Source organism: Camelina sativa, chromosome 17 (assembly GCF_000633955.1).
Source record: "Camelina sativa cultivar DH55 chromosome 17, Cs, whole genome shotgun sequence".
NCBI classification, from domain to species: domain Eukaryota; kingdom Viridiplantae; phylum Streptophyta; class Magnoliopsida; order Brassicales; family Brassicaceae; genus Camelina; species Camelina sativa.
The window spans coordinates 1,465,330-1,479,548 of NC_025701.1; the positions used below are offsets into that span (position 1 = coordinate 1,465,330).

The 14,219-nt window shown below is 36.3% G+C and overlaps 2 protein-coding genes across 4 annotated transcripts in view; both read left to right on the plus strand.

Moving 5' to 3' along the window:
* LOC104754542 (myosin-8) lies at positions 1,411-11,823 on the plus strand. Its single transcript, XM_010476757.2, has 39 exons — positions 1,411-1,798; positions 2,348-2,476; positions 2,633-2,776; positions 2,886-3,031; positions 3,145-3,301; positions 3,508-3,566; positions 3,676-3,835; positions 3,929-4,078; positions 4,155-4,291; positions 4,378-4,524; positions 4,650-4,751; positions 5,157-5,214; positions 5,304-5,405; positions 5,661-5,698; positions 5,802-5,928; positions 6,053-6,220; positions 6,314-6,445; positions 6,547-6,656; positions 6,748-6,808; positions 6,903-7,080; positions 7,184-7,389; positions 7,563-7,682; positions 7,835-7,933; positions 8,023-8,235; positions 8,353-8,492; positions 8,580-8,694; positions 8,789-8,833; positions 8,939-8,989; positions 9,072-9,242; positions 9,586-9,738; positions 9,825-10,016; positions 10,089-10,217; positions 10,295-10,365; positions 10,495-10,591; positions 10,679-10,735; positions 11,058-11,114; positions 11,211-11,291; positions 11,385-11,467; positions 11,563-11,823. The coding sequence occupies exons 1-39, from the start codon at positions 1,796-1,798 to the stop codon at positions 11,672-11,674; spliced, it is 4,500 nt and encodes a 1,499-aa protein (XP_010475059.1). The 5' UTR covers positions 1,411-1,795; the 3' UTR covers positions 11,675-11,823.
* Positions 12,370-14,219, plus strand: part of LOC104754543 (eukaryotic translation initiation factor 2 subunit gamma) — a 3,672-nt gene continuing 1,822 nt past the window's right edge. Inside the window, exons 1-6 of one of the 3 annotated variants that reach the window (XM_010476760.2) lie at positions 12,370-12,520; positions 12,838-12,974; positions 13,096-13,157; positions 13,301-13,413; positions 13,503-13,605; positions 13,834-14,061. In XM_010476760.2, the coding sequence (XP_010475062.1) occupies positions 12,866-12,974; positions 13,096-13,157; positions 13,301-13,413; positions 13,503-13,605; positions 13,834-14,061 (615 nt within the window). In that variant the 5' untranslated portion in view covers positions 12,370-12,520; positions 12,838-12,865. Of the gene's footprint in view, positions 12,521-12,834; positions 12,975-13,095; positions 13,158-13,300; positions 13,414-13,502; positions 13,606-13,833; positions 14,062-14,219 lie in introns of all 3 variants that reach the window. The other 2 variants (XM_019239708.1, XM_010476758.2) reach the window with 2 other exon arrangements.

The window sequence follows — 14,219 nt, forward strand, 5'->3', positions numbered from 1 at the left end:
GAAAATGAAATCAGAGTGTTTGCCTATAACGAATAACTCTGTTTGGGATCTTAAATAACTAATCTTGAATGAAATAATATACTGGATCCGAAAAATATTATTTTGGAGTACAAACAGATCCGCGGGTTTTTTTCCTTCTGTAGTCGGATATGTAAGGATCCGCGTCCCGACCCGGCAATTTTTTAAGTGATCGACCGAGGGTATTTTCGTCATTTAAAGAAATTGAAACTATAGGTTAATTAGATTAAATTTTATGATTCTCTAATCATTTTTAATGAAAAACCTACCAAAACCAAGTTTTGGTCCATTTTTACTCGAGAGAGTACTTCTGCTTTAATAATATAGATATTCCGTCTATCTTCTCTTGTACTCAGATGTTCAAAAATATGCTATGATATATTGATAAATACGAATCCGTATGTTTTATGTTCTCTGAGGTTTTATATCTTAAAGTCCGAAACATACAACATGATTTACCTTAGTTTTCCTTGGTCAACGTATATGATTCTAGTTGTAGATCAAAAGTTTCAGCCAAATGAACCAAAGTTAAAATGGTTACACCGTATTTATTTGTAATTTCATTATATGCCTTGTACGGTTGTACATCATGTAAGCAATCTAGCTAAGCAGACACACACAAAAAAATCTTTCTAGACAATGATACAAGCATACTGTTTCACGAACCCTTAATCATAGTCCATCAACGCAGTAAATTTGTTTTTTGCTAAATCACCACTTCACCAGGGTCGAAGACTAGAAGAAGTTAATAATTTACTGATCTAACTAATAAAAACTTTAACAATAGGTTTTTCATATACACAGGTTTCAAGTTAAGCCGCCTCTAAAACCGTTGTTAGTTTTTTTACTTTGACGTTAAAGCCCAATCTGATGCGACAAAGAAAAACCCAACACTGAAAAGAATACAGAAAAGGCCCATCTTCTACAATAAGCCCATATATTATTGTCATACGAAGGAAGGAATAGCCTTTAACTACAGTGGTATATGCTTTTTAGTGCTTTTCATTACTCGGGTTTTCTCCATCCGATATTTGAATATTTCCATAATTTTTTTTTGTACCTTTTTGCTACTAGTAGTTAACACTTAACACATTCTCAATTCTTTTAGCTGAAAATATATATGCATATAAAAAATTTTAAAACTATTACATGAGTTGTATTATTACTAATTTACTACTACTGATTACAAAAAAAAAAAAAAGAAATTAGATATGGTAAGAAATCGGACAAAATTAGTATTTTTTATTTCCGCGTCCGAAATACAAGGTCGTAATAAAGAAGAAAAGACAGGGGTAGTATGGGGAAGAAGGTGTATGAATTCAACGTCTAGTTATGAATGCTGTCATTTTAATTAAAGTAAATTATTATTTTTTTTTCTCCGAAATTAAAAAAGAAAAAAAACAAATCCCAAAGGTGGGGGGAGGTAAAGGAGGGGGAGAGGGAAGCACGAAGAAAGCCCCAACCAAACAACCAAAAAATTTATAATCTGACAGATAAAAGGAAAACTTTTTCATCGACATTACAACAAATCAAGAATCAGAACACAACGCCTTTCGATTTCACCTTTCTTTTTTTTTTTTTGCTTTTCTGGGGATTGAATCTCGTTTTGAAAGCATTATCGCATTCGCATTGTCGGTGTATCTGTCGGTGTATCGGAGAGGGCTTAGTTTTAACAAGAAGAGAAGTTCAATGTTGTTGCTCTGAATCTCAACTTTAGATCCATCCATACAGAAAGCAAAACAGAACATTGAGTTTCTGATAATTCGTTAGACAAATTATGGTAAATGTTTTATATTCTTTTCTGATTGCATTTTTAAATGCGTTATGGAAGGAGAGGGGTTTATGTTTTTTGATTTTGTATTGTCTTCGTGTATTTGTCGTTTGATTGAATCTGAGTCATCATTGATGGTTTTTTTAGTTTGGCGATTGTGATTATATTTTTTTTTCAATCTTTACAAAATGCTCCTTTGTGCTGTTTTTGAGTCATGGCAGATATTTTGACTTCAATCCCAGACATGTCTGTTAGTGTTTTGGTGTTTAGTCCCTATCTTTGTCTGACATTTAGCTACCAGTGCTTACAGAAACGTTTAGACGTGTAGGATTCTATAATGCTATTTTGAAGCTAATTGCAAATTTCTTGATTTACTATGCAATCTTGTAAACGTCATGGAAGCTTGAATTTGTTGTTGCAATGTTATTTGAGTGATGTTAAGTTCTTCTTGTTTACTAAAAACATGTTTAAAACAAAGTGACATAACTTAACCAGTTCCTGTTTATATATCTGTTAATGGAGAAACTATTCCCTTTTATCTCCCTTTTTTGTGTGCAGGTTGCTGCCTTCAATCCTGCTGTTGGGTCCCATGTGTGGGTGGAGGACCCCGATGAAGCATGGCTAGATGGTGAAGTTGTTGAGATTAATGGTGACCAGATCAAAGTTCTCTGCACTTCAGGGAAACAAGTATGTGCTTTATTATTATCCTGCCCTTTTGACTCTGATGGCCTTTTTCAGATGTTCTTTTTATTAATCATACAAGATATTCCTCTGCTTTGTGTGTTTGGCTCTGGAAGCAAGAGAACCTTTTACGAAAAACTTTTTTCTTTTTTGAAAACACAGGTCGTTGTTAACGCTTCCAATATATATCCAAAAGATGTCGAAGCGCCAGCATCTGGGGTGGAAGATATGACAAGACTGGCTTATTTACATGAACCTGGAGTTCTTCAGAATTTACAATCCAGATATGATATTAACGAAATTTATGTGAGTAACTTCACTGAGATTGATCTTCTTGTGTGGTTAAAAGCACATGTACTCTACATATGTTTATAATGCACAATTGATAAGCTACTGAATCCCGTTTTGCTTTCAGACATATACGGGAAGCATACTGATTGCTGTTAACCCGTTTAGAAGACTTCCGCATCTGTATAGTAGCCATATGATGGCTGAATATAAAGGCGCTTCCCTCGGTGAGCTGAGTCCACATCCTTTTGCCGTTGCAGATGCTGCATATAGGTAATTTAGCACATACTTATTGAAAAATGTTTTGCTTTTTTTTTTTTTTTTCTTTTTTTCTTAATGTTATCATTGATGTAATTGGTCTGTTTGCTTGGTTTATTCTATCGCAGACAGATGGTTAATGAAGGAGTTAGTCAATCTATCCTGGTTAGCGGAGAAAGTGGTGCTGGTAAAACTGAAAGCACAAAGTTGCTTATGAGATATCTTGCCTACATGGGTGGGAGAGCTGCTGCTGAGGGAAGAAGTGTTGAGCAGAAAGTGTTGGAGGTGAAAAGATGCTTTTTTTTTTCTTTTCTTATTCTTTCTTTTGATATTTATAGAACAGTCAGATCTTCACCTTATCAGTTATTACAAATTCAGAGTTTATTTTGCATTAGAAACTTTAGTAAGTAATTAAAAAAGTGATTCTAGTGTCCTAGATTGGCTTATTGCGTTGATCTGTTTCTTATTGCTTATATTTACTTTTCATACAGTCGAATCCTGTTTTAGAAGCCTTTGGAAATGCAAAGACTGTTAGGAACAATAATTCCAGGTAAGGAGGTTTCCTTGTACTTTGCTTTGCATTCTTTCAGTTATTATTATTATTATTATTTTTTGTTGTATGTGAAAGGTTTGAAATTTCTTGTTTGTGTATTTAATAGTCGATTTGGTAAGTTCGTGGAGATTCAATTTGACGAATCGGGGAGGATATCTGGAGCTGCTATAAGAACTTATTTGTTGGAAAGATCGCGTGTTTGTCAGGTGTCTGATCCCGAAAGAAACTATCATTGTTTCTACATGATTTGTGCTGCACCAGAAGAAGTAAGTTTCCAGATCAATATTAACTTTATAAATAACCAATGAAGTAGCTGCTGAATCACGGCATACTAAAGTACATCTTATTTCTACTGTCAGGATGTTAAGAAGTTTAAGCTTGGTGATCCCAAGACATACCACTATCTCAATCAGTCTAAGTGTATAGCATTGGATGGTATGAATGATGCGGAGGAATATCATGCAACAAGAAAGGCTATGGATGTCGTTGGAATCAGTACTGAGGAGCAGGTAACTCCATCTGTTGAATTTAGTGAAACCTGAAATCTTGATAACCAACTTCTTAACATTTCCGGTATGTCTGTAGGATGCAATTTTCCGCGTTGTGGCTTCCATTCTGCATCTGGGGAATATTGAATTTGCTAAAGGAACAGAGATTGATTCATCAATTCCCAGAGATGAAAAGTCTTGGTTTCATTTAAGAACCGCCGCCGAGCTTCTCATGTAAATGGCTTGACTTATAGACTGAAGTGGGTTGCTTCTGTATGTGACTGGAGTCGGCATCCTTACTCACACGATCTTTGTTGCAGGTGTGATGAAAAATCACTTGAGGATTCTCTATGCAAGCGTATCATGGTAACTCGTGATGAAACAATCACAAAAACTCTTGATCCAGAAGCTGCTCTTCTTAGCAGAGATGCTTTGGCTAAAATCATGTACTCAAGGTTGTTTGACTGGTGAGTTTCTCTGTTCTCAACTGACGAAGACATTCTTAGTAGCTAATTCTCTTCACTGGGAAAATAAGTGTGATTTGTATTTTCAACAGAGCTGTTTTATACTAAATATGTTTCTGTCTATGTAGGCTCGTTGAGAAGATTAATACTCAAATTGGTCAAGATCCTGATTCAAAGTACTTGATTGGTGTTCTGGATATTTATGGATTCGAGAGTTTCAAGACAAACAGGTGCTTAACCGGTATGCCTATTGTTTTCAGATTGCATAGATGGGTTTCTTATCAAGAAAAGGTCTACAAAAATTAGAAATTCTGGTTGTTTGACTTAACATATGGAGTTTTCAATTTGTCATGTCTTGCTCTTACTTAGCGTTCTATATTTGTCTGATCTGTTTCATCGTCAAGGGCGGCAGTGCTGTTTTTAACGTGGACAGTTGAGATTTTTCTATTTCCTATTGTTATTTGAGCTTGTGAGTTTACCCTTCTAAAATGTTATTCGAAACGGGCTATCGTTAGATAATTATATTATACAACTGATGAAACTTATCTGGAGGGAAAAAAGTATTCACTATGTTACCGTCAAAATTTATGACCATGTTGTTCTTTGCCCCACTGCTTACTGTTGTCTTTTTGCAGTTTTGAGCAATTTTGCATCAATTTGACTAATGAGAAACTTCAGCAGCACTTTAATCAGGTTCTGATCAAATAAGCTCTTTCATTTTCAGCCTTCTGCATTTCTGGAGTTCTGTAGTTTTCTAACTTATTTAACATCATACTATGCAGCACGTCTTTAAAATGGAGCAAGAGGAGTATAAAAAGGAGGAGATCAACTGGAGCTATATTGAGTTTGTTGACAATCAAGATATTTTAGACCTAATAGAAAAGGTATCCTGTGATAATCTCTATTTTTTTCATTCATGAACAGTGATCCTTGAAATGTCTAACATGTTTTAGGATGCTCTTAAAGCCTCTAAGACACCCAAAATTGTTCTCTTAGTTTTTTCTTAGTGATGCTTTTCTCAACCATAGTAACCATAGTTGTGATCGCTATCTGTCTTGTTATGTCATTGATAATTTTATGTTATGGATCTCGTTTTATTAGTTTCTCATTCTTGGTGTTTGTTTAATTTTTACCTTCAGAAACCCGGAGGGATTATCGCTCTTCTAGATGAAGCTTGGTGAGTTTGAAACCCAATCTAATTTGTTCTGCTTTCAAATTAATTTTTCAACCTTTTTTTCTTTCTAAAGAAATGTATCTGAAGTGATGCTTTCGTTTTGCAGTATGTTTCCTAGATCAACACACGAGACATTTGCTCAGAAGCTATATCAGACATACAAAAACCACAAGCGCTTTACCAAGCCGAAATTGGCTCGCAGTGACTTCACAATTTGTCATTATGCTGGTGATGTGAGCATCTTTTGCTTCTCCGCTGAATTCATTGGCTCAAATGATACGTGAAAAGTTATACAATATAGTCAGTAATTGGTTTGTAAATATCTCGTTTAACAACCAATGAGGGTTCTTGTTCCAGGTCACGTATCAGACAGAATTTTTTCTAGACAAGAACAAGGATTATGTTATTGCAGAGCATCAAGCGTTATTAAATGCTTCTACATGTTCGTTTGTTGCAAACTTGTTCCCACCATTATCTGACGATTCCAAACAATCAAAATTTTCCTCTATCGGTACCCGTTTCAAGGTGAGTCTGATTTTTATCTCCACTTTCACATTAGCATGTTTTAATCTGTTTTTTTTTTAAGGTTACAGATTCCATGTTTGTGTTTATTTGCAGCAACAATTGGTATCTCTGCTTGAGATTCTCAATACAACGGAGCCACATTATATCAGATGTATAAAGCCTAATAACCTTTTGAAGCCTGGAATCTTTGAGAACCAAAATGTTCTACAGCAATTGCGTTGCGGGGTGAGAATGACATCTCTTTTCAGTTAAATAATCAAGCTTCTCGTCAAAATTATTAAGTCCAGAAGGATGATGTTTTTTTTTGGGTGTTGTTCTGACCTCAGGGAGTGATGGAGGCAATCCGGATTAGTTGTGCTGGCTATCCTACTAGGAAGCACTTTGACGAGTTCTTGAACAGATTTGGTATCATTGCTCCACAAGTGTTGGACAAGAAGTAAGATATTTCTTCCTCCTCGGATATCCTTTGAATGCGAGGTCATTTTCAATGACTTGTCTTGTTGAATCCTCTGTTTATCTTCTTCTAGTTCCGATGAACCAGCTGCTTGCAAGAAGCTTCTTGATAAGGCCGGACTTGAAGGATATCAGGTAATTTCTTTAATCCGCAGAATATTATTTGTCAGTTTCTTCAGTCTGCTTCTATAATGAGTTACCTGAAATTGGAAAGGTTTATTTTTTGTAGATTGGTAAATCAAAGGTTTTTCTTAGGGCCGGACAAATGGCAGACTTGGATACTCGGCGAACTGAAATCTTGGGAAGATCGGCGAGCATTATCCAAAGAAAAGTGCGATCTTATCTTGCGCAGAAAGCTTTTATCCAGCTGCGTATCTCTGCTACACAGATCCAGGCAGTTTGCAGAGGTAATTACTACTCTCTTAAGACTGTAGACTGTCATCTTCTTCTTATTTGTCTTTGTTTTTCAGTTTACTTCTAAAACTAACTTTTGGGTCACAATCTTTTCAGGTTATCTTGCTAGAAGTATATACGAAGGCATGCGTAGGGAATCTGCTGCTTTAAAAATCCAGAGAGACTTGCGTAAGTTTCTGGCTAGGAAAGCTTACACTGAGCTATTTTCTGCTACTATTTCAATTCAAGCGGGTATGCGTGGTATGGTTTCCCGAAAGGAACTAAGTTTCAGAAGGCAGACTAAAGCTGCAACATTAATCCAGGTATGATGTTATAAAATTACTGAAGTATGGTGCTATGAAATTTGACTGCTCATGTAACACTACTACACATCACTAGACTGAATACTAGCAAGAAAACCGTCGAATAACAACGGGACTAATGGTTTTTCTCTGTGTGGCGTTCTAATCGTGACAACACCTATTTTACAATACAGAGCCGGTGTCGTGTATACTTGGCTCGGCTGCATTACAGAAAACTAAAGAAAGCAGCCATCACGACACAATGTGCATGGAGAGGAAAAGTTGCGCGGAAAGAACTCAAAAACCTTAAGATGGTGAGTTGTGATTTCTTTCTTCGTTTAGTTTTGCCGTTTTTTGTCTGATCATCCTAGTACTTGGTCGAAATGAACCATTTTCTGAAGTTGAGTTCTTAGTATATTGTTTTATATGAAAATTAACACAGTTCTAGAATTCATTTGACTCACAGGCTGCTCGAGAAACAGGAGCTCTTCAAGAAGCCAAAAACAAGCTAGAGAAGCAAGTTGAGGAACTGACATGGAGATTACAGTTAGAAAAACGAATGAGGGTGAGTTTTTTCTTTCCTTGTCAAATCTACCTCTTCCTGCACTTGATCAAAATTGCTAAATTACCCTCTTTTCATTCTCAATGCTGCAGACTGACCTGGAAGAGGCCAAAAAGCAAGAAAATGCAAAATATGAGTCTTCTTTAGAGGAAATACAAAATAAGTTTAAAGAAACCGAGGCATTGCTTGTTAAAGAGCGTGAAGCTGCCAAGAAAGTTTCTGAGGTGCTCCCTATTATTAAGGAGGTTCCTGTAGTTGACCAGGAATTAATGGAGAAACTCACAAATGAAAATGAAAAGTTGAAGGTGAGTCTCGATTGTGGATCTGTAGCTTACCATAGTTAACTGGGGATCCATAAAACCACCAATTGGAAAATTCTGCTGAAAAGTATTGGTCTCCTCTATATTGCCTGTCTTATGCAGGGGATGGTAAGTTCTCTTGAGGTAAAGATAGATGAAACAGCAAAGGAACTTCAGGAGACAAGCAGGATTAGTCAGGATAGACTAAAGCAAGCGTTGGCGGCAGAATCTAAAGTAGCGAAGTTGAAGACTGCAATGCAGAGGTACTATTTTGCATGAATTTCTCATTTAGCACTGGTAGTAATATATACTTATCTTGTTCAAACGATTAGCTGATGTTTCATTTTCAGGCTTGAAGAGAAGATTTCAGACATGGAAGCTGAGAAACAAATTATGCTTCAGCAAACGATCTTAAACACGCCTGCGAAAACTGTAACAGGGCATCCTCCAACTGCAACTATTAAGGTAGAATGTTTCTTTTGATACTAAAATATATGGTCTTGTGGATTACCTTATACTTGTGCCTGATGTTTAACTTTTTGTTGATCCCTCTTTGCAGAATCTGGAAAATGGCCACCGTACAAACTTGGAAAACCAGTCCAATGTAGGATAGTTCTTCCAAAATAACATCTTGATCTCTTGGATTTCTCATATCTTTTTCTTTTGCATTTTCTATTGGTTGATTCATCTGAGGAGTATACTTTTCCAGGAAGCTGAGTTTGATGGAAATGCTGCGAGATCTGCTGCAGAACGTCAACTTGTACGGGCCAATCACTTTATACTATATATGCAAACAGTTTTACTACGTATTTCCATTAAACTGATTTCCTCTATCTCTGCAGGAGAATGTTGATACTCTCATTAAATGTGTCAAGGAAAACATTGGTTTCAGTAATGGGAAACCTATTGCTGCATTTACAATATACAAGTGTCTTCTTCACTGGAAGTGCTTTGAATCAGAAAAGACTAGTGCGTTTGATCGTCTTATTGAGATGATTGGTTCCGCGATTGAGGTAAATTAATCTGCATTTTTTGGCATTATGAAGATACTGATATGTCTCAAATGAGGATTCTTGCGTATGTTTTAACAACTTTTTGTAAACTGTCTCTGTCAGTTACTAATCCCTAGGTATAGAAATACTTATTTGCGTGACTTATTCGCCATCTTCTTGAGATAGGATTCAACTAACTGTTGGCTTTCTAATTTGACATTATCTATATAATGTTATATATTCTCTACTTCTCTTATATCCTTTTTGTCGTACACTAATCATATTGGGGAGAGGAGTACAAACCTGATTTTAACTTACTAAAATTGGAAGTTTTAACTGCTCTACTGAAATTTTATCTTTTCAGAATGAAGATGACAATGCTCATTTGGCATATTGGTTGACAAACATATCAGCACTACTGTTTTTACTTCAAAAAAGTCTTAAAACTGGTGGCACGGGAACAACTGCAAGCAAGAAGCCACCCATCACGACTTCCTTGTTTGGAAGAATGGCCTTGGTATATAAACTTCTATGTTAGTTTTGTCGAATGTTTTACTTCCAATGTCAAGAATGTTAACTATTCTTTCCCTTATCGTTAACCAGAGTTTCCGCTCTTCACCAAACCTTGCTGCTGCGGCTGAAGCTGCTGCTCTTGCGGTTATCCGCCCAGTGGAGGCAAAATATCCGGCTCTGCTTTTCAAGCAACAGCTTGCAGCATATGTGGAGAAAATATTTGGGATGATTAGGGATAACTTGAAGAAAGAGCTCTCAGCTTTAATATCTCTGTGCATTCAGGTTTCATTGACGTCTCTATTTTTTTTTCCTGTCTTTATGTTGTTTCCTAAGGCTGTGGCCACTGGCTTTCAGGCACCGAGAATTTCAAAAGGAGGGATGCAAAGATCTGGTAGGTCTGTTGGAAAAGATTCCCCTGCTATTCACTGGCAGAGCATTATTGATGGTCTCAATTCGCTTCTTGCCATAATGAAAGAAAACTATGTAAGGAAATAGTAAAACTACCATGACATTGATCTGTTTTCAACTCCTTAAATTCTCATATGTTTGATGGTTTACAGGTTCCCTTGGTACTCATCCAAAAGTTACACACTCAAACTTTCTCGTTCATCAATGTGCAACTGTTTAACAGGTAAATTATACTTGAAAGTTACATCTAACGGTTTCTACGCACTTTTTTATTGCCCAATTTTCTTCTGAAGGCTACACCATAGTCCACAGTTTTCTTACATTTTTCTCTCATAACATCTTCTTCAAACAGCCTTCTACTGCGTAAAGAGTGCTGTACATTCAGCAATGGAGAATTTGTAAAGTCTGGGCTTGCAGAGCTAGAGTTGTGGTGCGGCCAAGTCAATGAGGTATATAAACTTTCTCAAAGTTTTCCTAATTATAGAAACTTTCTTTCGTCTCATTATATCATTTAAAATCATTCTTTGACTTTGCAGTATGCTGGGCCATCTTGGGAAGAACTGAAACACATCAGACAAGCTGTTGGGTTCCTGGTATGTTTTACTATGCTTCCAAAGAAACTGATTAACTGCTGATAATTGTGTTTTATTTTGGTTTGTTCTGTGATAAGACTGAATAGTCTCTCGTGACAATCTATTTATTAGACTAATTTGTAATTTGTACTGATTAGACTACTGATATAGTCCAATATCTGAAAGACTCAAACCTTGGTTACTGCTTTCGTTAGATTACTGAAACCAAACATTCTTGTACACAATCTTATGTCGATCTGTATGGGTTATATAGTTATTCTTAGTCTCAACTGACTTCCCTTAAAACCATACTAATAGCTCTCTTCTCCTCGTTCCTCTTCAGGTTATCCACCAAAAGTACAGAGTGTCATATGATGATATAGTACATGATCTTTGCCCGGTAAAGCTCCTTCTTAGTATCTAGAAACATGTTTTGAGGATACTTTACTGGCTTAGACTCGTTATTCAATCGTTTTCTTGATTCAATTTATTCCAGATCCTTAGTGTCCAACAACTTTACCGGATATGCACATTATACTGGGACGACTGCTATAACACCCGAAGTGTGTCTCAAGAGGTATATCTAACTGAAAAAGATAAATATAATTTTTACGGTCAATTTCAACCCCTTTTATTAGATGCTGAGCAAAGTGTGAAACCTCTATCACAGGTAATATCGAGCATGCGTGCGCTCATGACAGAGGAATCCAACGATGCAGACAGCAATTCCTTCTTGTTGGATGATAATTCCAGGTAACTCTGTCGCGAGATTTGATAAGCTTTTAAGTATCAGTAAAAAGTAAAAAGTAAAAAACTGTAACGGGATGATCTTTCTGTCTTTGCTGCAGCATACCCTTCTCAATCGACGAAATATCCAATTCGATGCACGAAAAAGACTTTGCGAGTGTAAAACCGGCTAAAGAGCTTCTGGAAAATCCAGACTTTGTATTCTTGCACTAGTTCCTTGGAATAGAGAAGCTCAGATTCTAAAAGCTCTTCCTCTGTTTTTTTTAGTCTGAGGTGGAGAGAGGTGCCTTCTTGAACCAAAAGGAAAGAAGATTACAAAAGTGTAAAGTTTTACTTGTTGTGGGGGTTGTTTCTTGCAAATACCTCTTGTGATTCTCTCACCAATTCATTCTTTTATTATTTTGACCCCATTACAAAAGTTTTCTTCGTTTTTAGACCCAACATTATACGTTATAGTATTTGTTTTGTTAATTCTTTCCCCAAAGCTCTTATTATGTCCAATTTAGTGACTGCGTGATGAAAGATCCTTAATTTTCTGTACAGAATTAATGTAATTTCACTTTTATAAACTTGTCTCTCTACTTCTTTGCAGTAACTAGTATTTTCGATATTTTTCTTCTTTATATAAATGTAATAGTAAAACTGTCATTCTATTAGAAAATATTCCATACTTGTAAATTGTAATTTGACAGAAGTAATTACAAATTTACAAAAGAAAAATGAAAGTTTATAGGGTAAAACTAAAAATTGTGGATGTAATTGATATAAAAATCAAAATGCTCCTAAAGTTAAAGAATTACAAATTTGATTAATTAATTAGTAAATATAATTTCATAGTGGGGGCATTTTTATAAATATCTATATTTGTAAGAAAAAAAGAATAAAAAAAAAGGGTTACGAGAAAAACCAAACCCTTTCGAGAGAGACTTGGATAAAAAAAACCTTAGCGCACCATATTCTCTTCTTCTTCTTCGTCTTCATCTTCAAGCAGCGCCGCTTTCTCACTCTGTTATCTCCTTCTTCGATTTCCCCCGGTCGTTGATCTTTCGCATAACTCAGGTTCGTTTCGATCTCGAATTACATCGTCTTAGGAGAAATGAAGTCAAGATTTGATAAAACCTAATTTTTTCCCATTTCTATCGTTGAAACTTCACTTAGATTAGTTCTGGGATCTAATCGTAATAGATTTTGTATCGAACTTAGGTAACTGAAACCCTGGGTATGAAATTTTTGTTTCGAATTGGTCAGGCTGGTGTAGAAACCCTAATCTCGTTGATGTAGAAACCCTGCGTAACATTTTTTGTGATATTGAGTAGTTTTTTTTAAAATTGAGTGATTCTGATTAAGGTTCTGATTGATTCCCGGTTTGGAAGCAGGAGAAGAAGAACCTTCAAACTTTCAATAATGTCTAGGAACAAGGGTTTGGCTGAGCAAGATCTTAAAAAATTGGATGTAACTACGCTACATCCTTTGTCTCCTGAAGTCATTTCTCGCCAGGCTACTATAAATATAGGTAATTTTATTGAGTTTCGTTTGACATTCCACTCTTGCTCCTTGGTCTTTTACATTAGTTGATGTCAGATATAATTACTAACCATGCATAAAAAGCTAAAGATGATAGTGTTATATATCAGGGACCATTGGGCATGTCGCTCATGGAAAGTCCACTGTTGTGAAAGCTATTTCTGGTGTTCAGGTATATGATAACTATGCTTTCCCCCTTTTCACAGTTCAATTAGCACAAGTATTAATTTGAATCTATGCTATATATTTTAGTCACCAGAGGCTCATCCATTGGACTCACTAACATCATTTGTGTGATTTCCTTCTCTTGTGCAGACTGTTCGTTTTAAGAATGAATTGGAGCGTAACATTACCATTAAGCTTGGATATGCAAATGCCAAGATCTACAAATGTGAGGATGAGAAATGCCCTAGACCAATGTGCTACAAGTGAGTCCTTCCTTGCAACAGTTTTTTTCTATCTTCTTCTTCTACTATGAGCTTTCTGTCGGAGTCTAACAATTTTTCTGTTGTTTTAGGGCCTACGGAAGTGGAAAGGAAGACACCCCAAATTGTGATGTCCCCGGATTTGAGAACTCCAAGATGAAACTGTTGAGGCATGTGTCATTCGTGGATTGCCCGGTATGATGATTTTAACAGTTACCATCATTCTTCAATTGATAGTATAAGCATTTCCGGTGTCAATGAGCTGTGTGTATTATTGATGTTGTTCCACCCCTCCTGCATGCTTTTGGGTCTCTCATTCAGTTGGGTGGAGGGTTTAAGAGTGAGGGTTGATGGAGAAGTATTCGTTGCTTTTCTTTTCTCTAATTCATTCTTGTTGAATGTATTCATTGTTCTATTCGTCAGGGACATGATATTCTCATGGCAACCATGCTCAATGGAGCAGCCATCATGGATGGGGCACTACTCTTAATCGCTGCAAATGAGACCTGTCCGCAACCACAAACGTCTGAACATCTTGCTGCCGTTGAGATTATGCAACTTAAGCATATCATAATCCTTCAGAACAAGATTGATCTTATTCAAGAGAACGTTGCCATTAATCAGCACGAGGCAATCCAGAAATTCATAATGGTTCGATTTTCTTATCTCTGTAGTGTTTGTTGTCATCATTTCATCAGTTGGTTAAGCTAAGGGCAGGGGTTAACCTTGTTCCCAAATTTTCTACACGTCATGTCACAGAACACTGTTGCTGATGGTGCTCCTATCGTCCCCGTCTCAGCACAACTGAA